The sequence below is a fragment of the Zonotrichia albicollis genome, chromosome 11 (assembly GCF_047830755.1).
Source record: "Zonotrichia albicollis isolate bZonAlb1 chromosome 11, bZonAlb1.hap1, whole genome shotgun sequence".
NCBI classification, from domain to species: Eukaryota; Metazoa; Chordata; class Aves; order Passeriformes; family Passerellidae; genus Zonotrichia; species Zonotrichia albicollis.
In genome coordinates this window covers 16,773,203-16,790,040 of record NC_133829.1, presented here as the reverse complement: position 1 = coordinate 16,790,040, position 16,838 = coordinate 16,773,203, and the positions used below count along the sequence as shown (strand labels likewise).

General features: G+C 53.2%; 1 protein-coding gene and 1 pseudogene across 3 annotated transcripts; both read left to right on the top strand.

Annotated features, from left to right (window-relative positions):
- The first annotated feature begins 272 nt into the window (after positions 1-272).
- On the top strand, positions 273-7,646 carry LOC102068453 (taste receptor cell protein 1). 3 transcript variants are annotated; one of them, XM_074549551.1, is made up of 13 exons: positions 273-848; positions 1,115-2,981; positions 3,418-3,476; positions 4,081-4,235; positions 4,639-4,742; positions 4,864-4,922; positions 5,164-5,300; positions 5,381-5,505; positions 5,631-5,689; positions 5,995-6,149; positions 6,909-7,015; positions 7,100-7,213; positions 7,405-7,646. In XM_074549551.1, the coding sequence occupies exons 2-13, from the start codon at positions 1,188-1,190 to the stop codon at positions 7,447-7,449; spliced, it is 2,913 nt and encodes a 970-aa protein (XP_074405652.1). In that variant the 5' UTR covers positions 273-848; positions 1,115-1,187; the 3' UTR covers positions 7,450-7,646. The 3 variants fall into 3 exon arrangements, with proteins under 3 accessions (XP_074405652.1, XP_014123039.2, XP_074405654.1); XM_014267564.3 differs by lacking the exon at positions 273-848 and having other exon boundaries at positions 866-2,981; XM_074549553.1 differs by lacking the exon at positions 273-848 and having other exon boundaries at positions 2,846-3,476.
- A 5,730-nt stretch (positions 7,647-13,376) lies between these two features.
- LOC102068630 (mRNA export factor GLE1 pseudogene) lies at positions 13,377-16,105 on the top strand (annotated as a pseudogene).
- The last annotated feature ends 733 nt before the right edge of the window (positions 16,106-16,838 follow it).

The window sequence follows — 16,838 nt, the reverse complement described above, 5'->3', positions numbered from 1 at the left end:
ACTCCATGCCTGTGCACAGTGATTTGGAAAGCAGTGTTTGTTAATAATGTTGGTTTTGTACATATATAAGGTTCCAGGGAAGAAAGTTCCTTCCCTTTATTTAATTTTTTTTGTAAGAATATGAAGAGTTGCCTCACCTCACCTGGTTTAAATGAGTTTGGCTTGTTTCCAGACCTGCCCTCCTTCTGTCTCTGCTTCCCAGCTTGGGCACAATGGGACCCTCCTGGGGCTGGGGGGTCCCCAGATTCCCCACCCCCTGCACTTGCCCTCTTCTCCCTGCAGCAATCCACAAGTGCTGTGCCATCCCTGGGGGCTGGATCCAGTGTCCAGGATGCCACCACAGGAGCACATCCCAGCCTCCACAAACCCCTCGGGTGACAGCCTGGGAAAAGGCTGCTGGTGGATGTGTGAACACCAGAAACCGGGCAGGAGACTCTGGGGTGCTCAGGGATGCAGCCTGGGCTGACCCCTGAGACCCTCCCCCCTTGTGAGCCCCCCTTCAGGCACAGAATCTGCCTGATCCCAAAGCCAAGTGCTGCAATCCACAGCTGGTGGAGCCCAGGAGGTGAACACTGCCACAACCCCACAAACAGGGAGTTTTGGGGAGCATCAGCAGGGTTTGGGGATCACCCTACCTGGAGGGACAGGCCCACCCCCTCCTGCTGCTGCTGAGAGCTCCATGAGGAGCAGAGGGAAGCTGAGACCCCTCCAGCTGCACCTGGGGGAGCTCAGATGAGTTTGTGTTAATTGGGAGCAGCTGGGACAGAGCCACCTCCTCCCCTGGGAAAGCAGATAAAAGCCAGGGCTTGGCTGGGCCTTGGTGCTCTCTCCTCCTAGGTTGCTGCCAGGTGAGGGGTGTGGGGAGGTTTCTGGAGATGAGGAGGGTGTTTGGGACAGGGATTGAGGGAATGTCTGAGCCCGGGGCTGTTCAACCCTGGGAGCTTCCCAGGAGGTGCTGAGGCTTGGCACAGCCTTTCCTGAGCTAGGACCCTGCTGGGGACAAGGGAGGGGTTTAATGAGGAGCTCAGGGGATGGGAAGCTTGGGAATGGGGCAGGCACTGGGATGTGGGAGTGCAGGGAGTCACCCTGAATCCTCTCCTGTCCCTCTCCACAGCTGAGCTCTTGCCGTGGGCTCTCCCAGAGGAGCGGAGGGGTCGGAGCACCGGGAGCCCCCTGCGGCAGGAACGATGCCCCGCGCTGAGCGGGGAGGGGCTGCGGGCGCAGCGCCGTGTCCTGCTGCCCACAGCCGGTGCTGCAGAGCCCTCCTGCTGCTGGCCGTGTGTGTGTGTGCCACTGCTGTCCCCTACGGCCTGGCTGCTCTGGCTGCTGTCACCTGGGCTCCCCCGGGCTCAGCAGCCTCACAGCCAGCGGTGGGTGACACTCTGGGGACAGTCTGTGGGGACCTGCTCTCCTCGGGCTGCGTCCAAGGGATCCAGGGAGCTGTGACTGCTGAGGGACAGAGCCTGGGGACACAGACACCTAGGACCTCCCTGCAGGGACAGCCTGGCTCTGGGGACAGGGATGGGCTCAGTCTGGGCACAGCAATGGTTGTTACACTGTCCCCCACACCGTGGCCTGGCAAAAGGGTGCCTGCTGCCTCAGCTCGGCCCTTCCAGCCTGAGGGTGTCCCCAGCCCTGGCTCCTGGGGTTACCATGTTCAGGGTGGCCTCCACAGAGCAGGACCAGGTGGTGCCACACAGATGCCGGCAGTGAGTGCAGCTGGTGGCCTGGGGCAGCCAGCGGGCACAGCAGAGCCCCAGAGCCCACAGAGAGACTCTGAGGCCACCTCCAGAGCTGGGAGTGAGACAGCTGCTGGACTCCCTGCCACCTCCCAGCTATGGCTGCACCCTCCTGCCCTCCCCACAGCTGCTGCTGGCCCCTCTGCAGGGGCTGCAGTGACTCAGGTGCCACCCACCCAACTGGTGCCACTCCGAGGGGCAGCTGTGGGGTCTCAGCTCCCACCCGATGTCTCCACATGGGCACCAATGGGTGCTGGCTCCTGGAGCCCCAGCCCAGCAGAGCAGGTGGTGGCCTCTGCTCTGCCAGCACAGGGAACACCCAGCTGGGCCCAGCTGAGCCCTGGCACGCTCGGGGTGTCCCCTGCCCTGGCACCAGAGGGGCTCTGGCGCACTGATGGCACTGCCCTGCCTGGGGCAGCTGCTCCAGGAAATGGCTCTGGACTCCTGGATGCTGTCCTGGTATCACTTCCTGCCACGGCAGCAGCTCCTGCTGCCCACCATCAGCACCTGCTGGCTTCTTCCCTTCCCACGGAGGCATCTGGGGCTCCTGCTGTCACCCTGGGGACACAGAGTGAGTGGCCTTGTCCCCCTGCACAGCCCAGGGCTCCCAGCCCTGCAGGTCCCACCGTGACTGGGATGAGCTCCACAGCCCCTGGTGCCACCCCAGAGCTTGGACTGACGTTTGTGACAGGAGAATCCAGGCCCAGCCAGGCCAGGACAGCAGCAGTGGGATCTGTTCCCACTGCAGCAGGAGCTCCAGGGCCCAGCCCTGCCAGCCCAGGCTCTGTGCCTGCCCCCAGCTCCACAGAGCCAGCTCTGCACCTCACTGCCACCAGCAGCACTGTGACCTCTCCATCCTGCCTGCTGAGCTCTCCTGGGGCTGGGCATGCAGCCAGCTCCCTGCCCAGCTCCCAGAGCCTGGCTGTGCCGTCAGCACTGACCCTCCATGCCCATGCCGTGCCCGGTGGCTCCAGCGCTTCCCAGATCTCCTCCACAGCCTCAGAGCAGCTCCCTGCCGCCACCGGAGCGGCCTCCAGCCCAGCTGAGCTGATGACAACGGGCACACCTGGCTCCACAGGGACAAACCCCCCTGCATGCCACCTCTGCAGCCTGCCCTTGCCCACCCAGCCTGTGCACGTGCTGCCCCTGCAATTCCGGCTGCTGGGCATCGCCTATGCCCCGGCCCTGGGCAGCAGGAATTCCCTGAGCTACCGGCGGCTGGAGGGAGATGTGACACTCATGGTGGGTGCTGCGGGTGCCTGGGACACGTTTGGCACTGTTGGGTGTGGGGTGGTGCCAAGGCTTGATGGGGGGAGCAGCCTGAGTGCTGCACCAGCCCTTGGCTGGTTGGGTGCCCACCTGAGCACGGTGAGGGTGGGCAAAGCCCTGGCACTGCTCCACTGGAGCTTGGTTTGAGCTGGGACTGGGCTCCCCTCAGCCCTGGCAGCCTGCAGGGCCCTGGCACAGGGCATTATTGCTGGGGCATTCCCTGCCAGGATGGCGGTGGCTGCTCTGGGTATCCCAGCTCATCCCCAGCATGCCCAGAGGGCTGGCACTCCCCTGGGCAGCCTGAGCTGAATTCCCTCTATTTATTGTCCACCTGCTCCTGCACTTCCCCTTCACATGGGGGAGCTTGGAAAACCTCCTCCGTTAATTACCAGGTGCTTCTTCCTTCCAGCTCAACCAGATGCTGTCCAGCTACGAGAGCTTCCTGCACGCAAATGTCCTGGAGTTCATGTGAGTGTGCAGCTGCTCTGGAGGGCTGGGTTTGTAGCAGCAGTGGCCTCTGGTGGCCACCCTGGCCTTAAGGAGAGTCCTGAGTAGGAGAGCAGCTTGTTTCACTTTGATAGAGACTGGGAAAGGTGCATTCCAGAGGAATGGCTGCCCCCATAAACACCACGTGTGATTTGTTTTTCCTTTGGCTCCCTGAAGGCTGGGAGGTGGTTGTTGCAAGTGAATGGCTGATAAGGGCCGAAACCTTGTGTGCTTTAATGAATGTTTGGTGGTGTAAGCTATTTTGTCTTTCCACTTACACATTCATGAGATTTTCTTCAATCTTTCCCATGCTAGAAACATAAATATTGGAGAGTGTGCAATAAAGATGGACCTTGCTGGTAGAAGCAGTGACCTCTGTTTTTTTTTCAAGCTGCAGCTTTGGCTTGGAGGGAATTGTTTGCCCACAAAATGCTCCAGACAGGAGCATTGAGGGGCTTCCCTCCCTCCCTGGTGTTACCATCCCGAGGGATCCCTGCCTGAATTTCTGGATAAATGCACCTGGGGAAAAAAAAAAAAAAAAAAAAAAAGCAGTAACTGTGCTGCCCACTGTGCCCTGTCCCTCCAGGAACGGCTCCGTGGTGGTGAGAGGGGAGGCTCTGTTCCGGGGAGATGCTCCTGCTCCCACCAACTCCCACCTGATCCGCACCGTGGTCACAGAGGCGAGCAAGGGGAGGAGCATGTTCAGCTGGCAGCTGGAGCCCCAGTCCATCCAGTCTGCGGGTGAGTGCTGAAGGTCTTCCCACAGCAGGGCTGCTGCTGCCAGGTGCCCTCCTTGTGCCTCTCTCCAAGCCAAAACCTGTGCAGTTTGGGTTCCAGGCTTTTCCTTCACTGACCATCCCTGTGTAAAGCCTTTCTAAGGGTATGGAGGGTGGTGGAGGGCGCGTCTGTAGCAGCTGGATCTGTGTGGGCCAGGGCTTCTGCTCAGCTCCCTGGCCTCCCCTCTTTGCCCCAGCTCTGCTGGGAAATGGTTCATCCCAACCTTTCCCACATCCAAAGGGATCCCTCCTCACTCAGCTGCCCTGCTGCTTTCTGCCTTTGCTGTGTGGCCATGGGTGAGCTCTGGGCTGAACCCCAAGGAAGCTGCAGGAACAGGTCAGAGTGTAACTCTTCCCAACTCCCTTAGGCTTCAGCCTGGAGAACCTGGACCCAGAGAAGCTGTCCATCTCCTTCACTGGCTCCCAGCTTGGGGTGGACAGGATGGATCTTCTGGAGAAGCTGGTCCAAGAGGTATGCCAAGCCTTGGGGGCTCTTCCAAAGGGTGATGCTGAGGGCATGGGCACGGCCTGCGTGCTGGATTAACTTGTGCTAAACAGGGCAAGGTGTGAACTGTTGTCTTCTCCCTGCCCAGATTACTGCATCTGTCAGTGGCCTCTACAACGTGAGGAACTTCACCATCACCCAGCTCAGGTATGGGGTGTAGCTACTCCTCTGCCAACCTCTTAATTTCATTGCCTTCACTCTCTCCTGTGCCCTCTGCAGCTCATCCAGCAAGGATGGAGGGGAGGGGAAAAGCTGGCAGGGGATGTGCAGCTGGAGCAAACTGTATTTGAGCCCCTTCTGTGGGGGTCTCAGGAGAACACCTCCAGTCAAGGTGCTGGGCCTGAGTCCCAACCCTCCTGCCTTGCTCAGAGCTCTTCTCTCCCCTCAGGAACCTGGGTGCGAACACGGAGATCACTGGAGACCTCTACCTAGACACAGTTGTCCATGCTGACGTTGAGGAGGTTCTGGAAGCCCTGACTGTGCTCTCAGACCTCTCCAAGGACCTGAGCTCCATCTCGGTGGAGGGTAAGGATGGTCCCTGTGTGTGCTGTGGGCAGGGTGGCTGCCAAATGTGCTCAGCCAGGGCTTGTTTCTTGCTCCTTCAGGGTCCAAGCTGGGTCTGCTCGTGTATCCTCTGTCCTTTGTCGTCACCAACAGACCCTTCAGCCAGAAGCTTCAGGATCCTCTCTCTGAAGAGCACCACAATCTCTCCAGGGAACTTGGTGATGTGGTAGGAATGGGGCTGGTGGGGTTGTGGTCCTCCCAGTGGGGTGAGAAGGGAGGGAGAGGGGCTGCTCTGGGGTGTCCAAAGTGCCCCAAAAGCTGACAGAGAGCTGAGCACACCCTTTCTTCCAGGTGGCCAGAGCCCTGAGGGATTACCCATCCTTCCTGACAGCCATCATCAAAGAATTCCTGTGAGTGGGAGCAGGGGTGTTCTGCTGGGCAGGGAGGGCTCCCTTCAGACATCAGCCAGCAGCTCATGGCTGACAGCTGCAGAAGGATCTGCAGAGGAAGCTGAGGTCAAGCATTCAGCCATTGCAGCTGTGGTGACTTGCTGGGCCTCCAGGGATGTCCCTTCCATCCCAGGGCTCCCTGAGTGCACAGATCTCCTCCTGCTGAGCAAAACCCTCTGGGAGGAGGCTGGGAGTGCCCACGCATCCCTCTGTGGGGTCATGGTGGGGCTGGCAGCTGCTGGAGCTGTTCCCAACCCTGTCTGCAGGCCTGGCTCCTTGCTCTGCCATGGGAACATGATCTTCCAGCACCCTGCTCCAACCAGCATGCAAGTGCTGAAGACCCTCGTGCACTCAGTGGGGCCAAACCAGGCTCTGGCTGGCTCTGATATCCATGTGGATCCATTCTCTCTTGCTGTGGGAGGTAAGCTCCCCTCTGGCACCTGGGTACCTGGGAAAATGACTGACATGATGACTGAAGAATGATTTCTGGTTTTCACTGTCAAGGTGATATCTACGGATACAGAAATCACTGACAAAAGAGATTTGTCATTCTAAGTAGATGAGGACGATCTTGTGATCCTTCATGGCGGCTGTTTTAGAGTTGTTGTAGGTTTGTCTTTGGAGATAAAGCGGTGTGTGTTTAAGCCTTTAGGGACAGCAATTATTTCAGCATCAATTTAAGGATTTTTTTCACCCAGTGGGCAGGGGGATAACAAAGCTCCAGAGCAAAGGGTTACAGAATCATGGGGTCATCAAATTTGCAAGAGACCTTGAAGCACATCTAGTCCAACCATGAATTGAGCACCACCATAGTCATCCCTAAACCATATCCCCAAGTGCCACATCCAGATTCCAAGCTCCACACCTGCACTGGGAGCAGGGTGGATCCACAGCTGACCCCATCCTGATCCCCTGTGTGAGGAGAGGCTCAGGTGTCTTGGCTGCTGAGCTGAGCAGGCAGTGACATTTAGTGACAGTTGTGCCCTTTGCCTCTGCATGGCCTGGGACATTGGGGTTGGGGACCTTGTGCTGCAGGCTGCTGTGGGCTGGGAGGAGAAGGCATGGAGGGGGTGGAACAGGAGTTCATAAATCCCCTGTGTTCATCCTGGGGCAGTGGGTGGCTGGCAGCCCGAGGGGCAGAGCAGCTGCTCCAGGCTCTCAATGCTCTGTTCTGCTCCAGAGGACACCCTGGATCCTCCCAGGCCCCAGCCAGGATTCCCAGCTTACGGAGTGGCCTTGGTGGTCATCGGTGGCCTTTGCATCGTGGCTGCACCCATCGTGTTCGTGGTGAGGGCTGGTTCTGTCTGCTGGGCTGGGCTGGGGGGCTCTGTGGGGCTGCAGTGCCTGCAGTGCCTGTGCTCTCCTCCCCAGTGCCTGGGCACCAAGAGGCTGGGCTGGCAGGCTGGAGGAGCCCTTTGGGACAGGAGAGACCCTGAAGTGGGGGTGCAGACATTGGAAATGGATAACCAGGGCTTCTGGACAGAGGTGAGTGGCCTTTGCATCCTTTGTATTATCTTTTGTGCCTGGGAGCTGGTGTGTCTGCAGATCACAGGCTCTCCTGTTAGCTGGTGAGGATCTCTGGGGCTGGAGAAACCTGTGGGGAGCTGGAGGGCAGGGACCCTCACTCCTGCCTTCACTGGAGGGGTTTCAAGTGACTTCTTCCCTCTCCCCTGCAGGACTCTGAGGATGGTCACTTTGAGTGGCAAAGCACTTCTGCCTGAGGAGAGAAGCAGAATCTGCAGCTGGGGGGAGCCTGGAGAGGGGCTGTGTGTGGGAAGGAGATGCCGAGAAGCTCTCCCTGACCTTGTGACAGCAGCTGCCAGGTGCTCCCTGAGCAGAATGCAGACTCAGGTGTGTTGAGGAATCATTTTGTGAATTTTGTATCTTAAATAAACTCTTTGTAGACCGTGAAACCCAGCTGTGAAGGATGTGTATCTGGTGTGGGGGTGGTGTAGAAAAAACCTCCCTCCTGGGCTCCCAGTACCACCCCAGCCATGTGCTGGTGCCTGCTAGCTGGGCTTGGTCCTCTCAGCTCTGGGATAACAGCCCTAGTGCTGGGGAGTTAAAAAAAGCAAATTTTTAACCCATCAATCTCCCACTCCCCTCCAAATGGCTTCTGAGTCAAAGAAACCATCTCTGTCTTGACTCTGGATAATTTGGGGGATTGCCTGATGGTTTGAGGCATGGAGAGGGGTTCTCTGGTCCCTAGGAGCAAACCCAAGGTCATTTTGGAGGGCTGCTGTGTTTGAAACCAGGGAAGCCATGGGGTTTGTGGCAGCAGGTGACCTTTAAATGCCACCTCTCCCTGTCACCAGGGCATCAGTTGAGTAGCTCATCTCTCCTGAGCCTAAAACATGGCTTTATGGGGAAGCAAATCCAAGAGAAGAGGTGGTGAGGTCATTGGTTGGAGACAGGGATGGCACAAATTCTCAGAGATCCATGTGACATGTGAAATTGGGTAATTAGGAATCTCTGGAATAGTGAACCATCATCCCAGAGTCTGCAAACAGCTGACAAACCTCAACTTAGTGAGGGATTGGATAATTATTTCTGGATAATAATTCCCAAGCTCACTCTAGAAATAGGTTCAGCTGTAACATATCAAGGGTCAAATTGCCAAGTTAAAGTGACTTGATTGTAGTTTTGATGCAGAAAACATCTGGGTTTATTGGCAAATTCTCCATCCAGGTAGACCCAAGCCATGCCACCACCCAGGCTCCAATTGGGAGGGAATTCCCTAAACACAGTTTAAAACAAGGCTCCTAAAACTAGCAGTTATGAGTAAAGGCCTTGGGGTTAAAGACTAATCAAACCACCTAGTTCTGGCATCACTCTGAAATTTCCTTCAGGATAAAGATGCTTCAAACACAGCAAACTGCTGGAATACTTCTGAACTGCTAGTCTTGTGGTTTTTCCCAGTTATTATTACAGAGGAGGCTTTCAACAAAGCTCAGATGTCTTTTCTTGGAACTCTGAAAAATGCTTAAAATTATGAGACAGCATTGGGTCAAACCATAGAAGCCAGTGCAGGGACCAGCCAGAGAGCTAACCTGATCTAAGAGATGCATAAACAGCTAGAGAACAAAGAAGGATCCTGAAACCACATGTGTGTTTTAGATAATTACACAAAGAGATGTTAAAGCATAGAAGAAACCAGCTATAAGTACGCTAACAACATCTTATGAACAATGCCTATTATTGAATTGGAAAATTCACATCCTGTAATCAATAAATCAACAATAACCCTCTCAGGAAGTGGAGATAATGCCTTTCTAAGCAGTTGTCTACCTATGACAGGAAAATAAAGGAAAATGCTAACACAGCTTACAACTAATAACAGCCATTATATAAAATCATCACTGACTCTTACTGTGTTATCTCTGGAAGACAAAACAGCAATTGGAACAAAGATTGTAACGAGCAGTAGAATCTTTGACAAAATCAAAGGTGAACACACTCTGTGTTCTTTATCCACAAACAGGTGTTTATCAGTGTTCCATCACAGCTGTTTTAGTTGGATTTGTCTTACCTCTTAAAAGAAAACAACTATATATCTTACAATGTAGAAAATATTTAACTGTCTTAGATTGCAATGCAAGGTGTAACCAGATGTATTCTATTACCATCTGTTAAAACCAGGTGGGGCAGTGTTCTTTATCTCTTCCATGACCCATCCTCCCACCAGGGAGATATCTTCTGTTAATGAGCCATTACCACTGCCCAACTGATAAAATTCCATCATCCCATGGTGAGATGCTCTGCCCAGGGGAGGAGCCAAGCATTCCTACCTGGATACAATCTGGGACTTCAAACACCACAGCAGCCTTTTCCACTGGATTAATCCCCAGAGGAAGACCAGACCCTTCTACTTCACCAGTGGACCTTCAGAGGCAAATTCCCTGATTCTGCAGGATCCCTGCTTACACAGAACCACAGCTGACACTGCAGGAGGGCTGCAGCCACCATTTAATGGGACTGTGCCACCACCCTGACCCACAGCGTGTTGGGTTGTATTCTGACTTTGTCTGCTTGAGCAGAATTTTTTTTTTTTTGTGACTTAAATAATTTCTAAACTCTAAAGAACCGCTGCAGATAAAATTCAAGGTTATAGGACTTAGTTAAGAACTTTAAACTAATTGCTGCTAATAATCTTGGGAGAAGCAGAGATCCTCAGGCTGGGTGTGGGGTAGAGCAGATGGTGTACATGGTCAAGATGGCACTCACCAGTTTTTTGCCAGCTCCAGCCCATCTGTCCCAGGATCAGCTAGAACTAGAAGAAAGAGCAGGAGCTCAGGGATCCAGTAAGACTGCTCTGATCTCCTCACAAAGGGAACTTCGCCACTATGGTTACCGGAAAGGATGGATACCACAGATGCTAGAGGATTTTGGAGATGGGAGTGCCCTCCCAGAAATTCATGTGGCCCAATATCCATTGGATATGGGCCAAAAGAAGAAAATTTCCAATGCTTTGGCTCTTCAGGTGGATGCAGAAGGAAAAATAAAATACGATGCAATTGCTCGACAAGGACAGTCAAAGGACAAGGTCATTTACAGCAAGTACACAGATCTTGTGCCAAAAGAGGTCATGAATGTGGATCATCCTGAACTGCAAAGACCAGATGAGAACGCAGTTAGAGAGATAACAAAGAAGACAAGAGAAGCCTTTGAAGTGGCAAGGATATGGCTCAAAACATCTACAGGCCAAGTAAAAATATGGATAAGGATATATATGGGGATGATCTAGAGGCTTGAATAAAGACCAGCAGGTTTGTTCCTGACAAAGGGTTTTCCAACTTGGATCGTAACAGCAGTGGCAGGAGCAGAGATGGACCAGTGCAATTTGAGGAGGATCCATTTCGTTTGGACAGGTTTCTGGAAGAAGCCAAGCAACACGGTGGTTCTAAACGGCCAAAGGAGGAGGGGAAAAGCAATAAAAACCAAACGCTAAGAACTGCACACCAGCATGAAGTTGGCTGAGCTCTGGAAGCTGCTCCTGTCCCCTCAGTCTGCCTCAGGCACCCGGGGCTGCACCCCCTCTCCCAACCCCACCTTCCCTCCTGCAGCTTCTTTCTCCTCCTTATCCTCTCGCTCCAGTGGCCCCTCCACACAGCCAGGGGGTGTCTCTGTGTCCCCAGCTTCCACCAGTCTCTTCTTGAAGCTAAGGTCCAGCACCATGTCCTTAGGGGGTGGTAACTCCTTGCTGCCCACCCTGTCAGGGCTGCCCCTCCTGAGACTCCAGCTCTTGGGGCACAGGCTTTGGCTTTTTAGGGATGCTCCTGTAACAGCTTTCCCCTTGGCTCTGCACGGCATCACTGCCCGACCTTGGGCTGGGCACCACCGAGACGTCTCTGAGGGCAGCAGGCTCCTGGCTGCCAGCCATGCTTTGGGGTGAGGAGCGCTCCCACAGGTGCTTCCTGCAGAACAGGATGGGGTCTGTGCCCTTGGCCTTCTCCAGGTACTCCTGGTAAGGTGCCAGGCTGAAGACATTGTGGATCACAGGCATTGGTGGGGAGGATGACAAAGCCTTGGTGTCCCTCAGGTCCTCCAGCCCTTCCAGACCTTATGGAGAAGGGCAGATGAGCTCCTTGGCTGGATCCATGACCTTGCAGGCATCTCCTTGTCCTGGTCCCCCATGGGGGGGGTCCTGAGGGGCTGGGCTGCTGTTCCTCCCTGCGTACAGGGGTGTGACTGCTATAGCTGGTCTAAAGCTGCACAGATAATTTGGCCTAACAGACACCAACTCACCTAGCCCAGCTCATTAGAAGATAGGATTAAACAAGTCCCCAAGTGTACTAATGATAGGCTGGACTTAAGTTCAAACGGGGGACCTCAGCCAATTGTTTTAAATCATGGATGCTCTCCTATCCTCAGCTAGTGAGCTGCACTGAGGTAAGATCTTTAGCCAACCATGTTTATATGAATGAGGGATTTGAAACCCCTATAAAAAGACCATTCAGACAATAACCCTTGGCTCTTGCTGCATGAGCACTGTGTGTGCCTGTAGCATTCCTGTCTCCAGCACCCAAGCAACATTTGGTGCCCTGTGTGAGGACAAGAAGCCACTGCAGTGTTGCAGAGAGACAGGGCAGTGGAGATTGCTGCCAGGCACCTGGGTGTGCTGTGAGAAGCTGCAGGCAGTGGAAAGAGCTGCTGGCAGCTGAAGGACACCAGAGAGCTGTGGGCAGTAGAGAAAGCCATGGGCAGAAGGGACCTTGTCTTAGATTGCAATGCAAGATGTAACCAGATGTATTCTATTACATCTGATAAAACCAGGTGGGGCAGTGTTCTTTATCTCTTCCATGACCCATCCTCCCTCCTGGAGATATCTTCTGTTAATGGGCCATTTGAGTGTCACTGCCCGACTGATAAAATTCCGTCTTCCCATTGTGAGATGCTCCACCCAGGGGGAGGAGCCAAGCATTTCTTCCAGGATATAATCTGGGACTTCAAACATCACAGGCAGCCTTTTCCACTGGATTCCCAGAGGAAGACCAGACCCTTCTACTTCACCAGTAGATCTTCAGAGGAAAACTCCCCTCTTCTGCAGGATCTTGCCTTCTGGAAGCAGACAGCAGTCTTCCAAGCCAAGACAGTGCAGTGGGCAACAGAGGAAGCTGCAGGCAGGCAGAGAACCCTAAAGGCAGTGGAGTGCTCTACCTGAAGTGCAGAGCGTGGCAAGGAACAGCAGGGAAAGCCACGTGGATCCAAACACCTTTGTGATTTACAGACACCGCTGGGATAAATGGGAGTGTGGGCATCAGTGCCAGAAGACACTACACTCCAGGTATGGACTCTTATTTTAACAAGAAGAGGGATTAAACACGATAAACAGGCTTTACTGGCCTTACTAAAGTGGTGTGGGAGCCACGGACTGGACGTGTCCGAAGAGGCAGCCTTGGACTTAAACACATGGGATTGGGCTGGCAGATACATACTTGCAGCAGCTGCCACAGCCGATGAAACTGCCATCAATGTTGTCAAACCCTGGAGGCTCATCCTGGACCTGATCAAACGGTTAGAGAGCGAGCGAGACATGAGGCTGCTGCAGGAGATGGCTCTGGGAGAGCAGGGGAGGAGAACAGGCAGAACATCCCCAGCATGGAGCCGTGGAGCCTCCCTGGGAGGGGGTGACCTGTCTGCAGAGTGCCCTGTGGCTGCCTGGGGCTGTGCCACTGCCCAGGGTGGGGACAATGTGCCAGCCAATCATCCCACCATGGCACAGAGCCGTGGGGCCAGCCCGCACAGGGAGGAGATGCTGGTAGAGCGCACCGACACTGAACAAAGCAGTGGAGACAGCCTGCACTCCCAGGCTGAGTTACACAGGTGTCCTGCAGCCACCTTGGGCCCTGTCTTTCCTCTGTGTCCTGCTGCTTCAACCAAGACCACTGAGACCACGACTGCCCACTATGAAACAGCAAACTGCTGTGGAGCCTCCTCTGCCTGCTGCCAGGCAATGCTGGGCCACCACAGGACAACTGGCTGCTGTAGAGCACATGGCTGCTGCAGAGGGCTGCCTGCCACCAAGCCCGGCTGTGCCACAATGGCAAATGAGCACTCTGTGACCAAGCCTAGCTGTGCTGGCTCTGCTGCTGCACTGCAGGGGTGTGTGGCTCTCGCAAAGACAAAGCACCTTAGAGCTGTTCCAGTTATGCCTGTGCAGTCATTCCAGCAGCGTGCACCAGGGACACCCACGTGCCCGGATACAGCACACACGCCAGTACTGCCTCCTCCCAGAGCCCATTGGTCCAGCTCTGAGACTGCACCTTCTGCCCAACTGCCATGGGGTGAGTCCAACCACCGCTGCAACTCAGGGACAGGCCTGGGAAATACATCACCAGAAATCCCTGGGAAAAACAGCAGATCAGGGAATCCCTCAGCAGTCACTGCTGTGACTGCACTGCCACCATTGGAGCAGAAGATTGCTTTGGATTGTCTACCAGCAAAGGATACAAGAGAGAACCAGAGCCATCATCCCTCAACAGAGCCACAAAATATCGTCACCATTGCCACATTACCAACAGCTCTGCCCAATCCTATTGGACAAAAGGGAAACGATCATCTTAGTCTCCTGGAAATAAATCAAGAAGTTGCTTCAGCAGTTCTGTCATCTAAAGGTGCAAAAGTCGAAGACTGCATTCGGATGTATGAAGAGATGCACAGGCTGAAAGCAAGGGAGAGGCTGAGACAGCGGCAGGAGGAGCTGGAGGAGATGGTGAGGGCAGCCTATGCCCAGGCCAGTGAGCAGCTGAAGCACTTTGATGAACTGAGGGAGCTGAAGCGGCATCAGGAATTCCAAGAGTTGCAAGAAGTAATGGAGAAGAGCTCAAAGGAGGCTCAGAGGCAGCAAGAGAAGTTGAAGGAAGAACACCAATGTAGAGCAAAGATATTGAACCTAAAATTGCGTGAGGCAGAGCAGCAGAGGCAACACCAGGAAGAACTGGAGCTTCTGCACAGGAAAGAGGGTCAGGAGAGACTGCACCGCCTTTATTCCATCCAGGAGGAACTGGTGCAGCTGAACCAGCAGATTGATCCCAGCTCCAGGCACAAAGATTTGCCCAGAATGGATCTGGCTGTGTGCAGTGATCTTGTCAACCAGATCTGTGCACGGGTGTCAGGGCTCATCCGCACCGCGAGCAAGAGGGGGCTCCCGGATCCAGCAGATGTGGACAGCTCTGAACAAGCCCTGCAGGAGATGAGAGGGGCGATATCCAGCATGCAGCAGGAAATCACTGCAGCTCAAGAAGGAAAGAGGAAATATGAAGAGGAAGAGAAACAAAACCAGAAAGAGTTAGAGGAAAGAGAGCAGATGATGTGGCAGACTTCTGTCCCTGCACAGCAGTCGTGGGGAAAGCAGCAGAAGGAGGGACTTCAAGTTGAAACAGAAGGAAGCATCATGCAGTGGTACTGGCAGCTTCAGGATGCTGCTGAGCAATGTGTTGCTGCTTTCAGCGATATTGGAAACTGCAAAGGTAACACTGAGGTGAAGAAGATAAAGACAAACCTGCAGAAAGCAGCTACAATCCCTGTGAGCCAGATCTCTAGCGTATCAGGCTCTCAGCTGAGAGAGGTGTTTGATAAGATCAATAACCTGCTGTCTGGGAAGCCTGTTCAGACTGAAGGCCAAACGGTGTGGGTGACTCAGCATCCACAGGGGCTGGAGTTTGTTTGTTACAAGCTTGCGGAGAAGTTTGTGAGACATGGGGAAGGAGAAGTATCTTTTCACCACGATTCAGCTTTCCCAATTGCTGCGGTGCTCTCAGGAATCTGGGAACTACACCCTCGAGTTGGAGACATCTTTTTAGCTCATCTGCACAAAAAGTGCCCATATTCTGTGCCATTTTACCCTGCTCGGAAAGAAGGGACTTCTATGGAAGAGTATCAGAGGATGCTTGGATATGAAGTCCATGATTCCAAAGTGGAGGAACCAGATCATTTTCTTAAAAGGATGTCAGGAATGATTCGTCTCTACGCTGCCATCATTCAGCTCCGCTGGCCGTATGGAGGCGGACAAGGGGCTCATCCTCACGGTCTGAGCTATGGATGGCGCTGGCTTGCGCAGATGTTGAATCTGGAGCCTCTGGCAGATGTGACAGCTGTGCTGCTTCTGGATTTCCTGGAGGTGTGTGGCAATGCTCTGATGAGGCAGTACGGGATTCAGTTCTGGAAAATAATGCTCTTCATCCAGAAATCCTATATCCCAAGAATTGAAGCTGTGACCAGCTCGGGCCAGATGGGCTGTTTGTCACGTTTGAAGACTTTTGTGCAGAAATGTCTACAGGCAGAGGAAATTCCATTACCAAAGGGCATTCTGACACCTTCCTTTTGGAGAACATAAATCAGTCTGTATTTCCTTTCCCCTTCATGTTTAATTTAAGAAGATTTATTTTTTTACATTTAGAAGCTAATCTTTGCATTAGATCTTTATAAGTTTTTGTATAGTTATTTTGTATAGTAAGTTACTGAAACTTCAAGACTTTTCCTTCACATATTTAATTGTGGAGGCTGGTAAACTGTCTGAGGAGAAGCTTACCATACTCCCTTGGAGGGACAACCCTTAAGCAACAACCTCCCTAGTCATGGTGAGGTGTTTTTAAAGATGCTTCTCTGGGAAGGTCACAGCCCTCTACCACCTCTGCCTGCTACGACATTTAATCATGTAGAAAATGCTTTAAATCCATTATCCTGATGGCTCCAGAGATTAAGTACTCTTGGACTGAAAAGCTGCACAGTGCAATGCCAAGCTCCATTGTGCAGTTCATCTAATGGAAGAAAACACCCACAGAGCAGAGTAGCAAAAGCTGTTTACACACTGAATCACTTAAGAGGACCAGAACAATCCCAAAACCCAGTTATCTTAACCCATTTGCTATCATTATAGTCATCAAGTGATGCCCAATCACCTAAAGCAATGACAAAAGACATTCTCACAAACAGGAGGGAAGGTCCATGGGGATGTGGGTATGGGTGCATTTCCACAGACACCAGAACAGGATGGACACCAGCCAGGTGTGTCTGCCCTGCCCTACCTCCTGCTGGGGACCAGAGACAGCACCCTCCTGATGGTCCCTCAGCAGATATCATGACCAGTGATTTTAACAACTTCTACACCTCTTACATGGAGATTTGGGACCTTCTGAAGTGACAGTTTGTTTAAGGATTTTGCCTATTCAAACGATGCAAAGATTTTATAATATGAGTTCTTGAGTATTTCATATATTTGAGTCAAAACCTGAAGTTGACTCGTTGTTTTCCATGTTATGTTCTCATAGTTGTAAAGCTAAAATGTTTCCAGTTCATAGAGTCAAGTTATAAGTTTGTAGCCTTCCATGCCTGTGGCATGCCAATTTGAAAGCTTGTATTGTTGGTGATCCCACCTGACAGCTCCCGGGAATTAATGTTACAACTTCTTTGGTACAAGGGATACATCCCTGGCTGAGAGATCCTGGGTTTGTTGAGTTGGGCAGAATCATTTGTGTCACCACTCTGTCCTGTTATCCTGTTTGCAAAGGGCCCTTGCAGAGGGATGACAGAGAACACCCTGCATGTTTTAGAACAGAAAGGGGGAGCAGTGACAGCTACAGCTGGCCTAGAGCTGCACAGGAAATTTGGC

Bases quoted from the DNA above. Each gene is read 5' to 3' on its own strand.
- LOC102068453 (XM_074549551.1), top strand. From the start codon at position 1,188: ATGCCCCGCGCTGAGCGGGGAGGGGCTGCGGGCGCAGCGCCGTGTCCT. The intron at 4,743-4,863 runs GTATGCCAAGCC...CTCCCTGCCCAG, and splicing joins TGGAGAAGCTGGTCCAAGAG to ATTACTGCATCTGTCAGTGG. The intron at 7,016-7,099 runs GTGAGGGCTGGT...TCTCCTCCCCAG, and splicing joins CTGCACCCATCGTGTTCGTG to TGCCTGGGCACCAAGAGGCT.